The 230-nt window shown below is 52.2% G+C and overlaps 1 protein-coding gene across 1 annotated transcript in view; it reads left to right on the forward strand.

Moving 5' to 3' along the window:
• Positions 1-230, forward strand: part of LOC119586480 (chitotriosidase-1-like) — a gene marked incomplete in the record, with an annotated part of 32805 nt that overhangs the window by 24828 nt on the left and 7747 nt on the right. Inside the window, 1 exon segment of the mRNA XM_037935217.1 lies at positions 1-164. Coding sequence (XP_037791145.1) covers positions 1-164 — 164 coding nt within the window.

The following is a 230-nucleotide window of genomic DNA, read 5'->3' on the forward strand; positions in this document are numbered from 1 at the left end:
GCCTGGGCGACATCCCGGTGGACAAGTGCACGCACCTGATCTACGCCTTCGCTACCTTGGACGCTCGGGACTTCGTGGCCAAGCAGCACGACAAGTGGCTGGACGAGGACCTTAAGAACTACAGGAAGTTCGTTCAGCTGAAGGAGAGGAATCCGCGGTTGAAGGCAAGGATGACGTGTTGGCTTTGTATTTAAATTCTCACCTTTTTGTGTTTGTTTCTGTAGGTGTTT

Source organism: Penaeus monodon, chromosome 21, assembly GCF_015228065.2.
Source record: "Penaeus monodon isolate SGIC_2016 chromosome 21, NSTDA_Pmon_1, whole genome shotgun sequence".
NCBI classification, from domain to species: Eukaryota; Metazoa; Arthropoda; class Malacostraca; order Decapoda; family Penaeidae; genus Penaeus; species Penaeus monodon.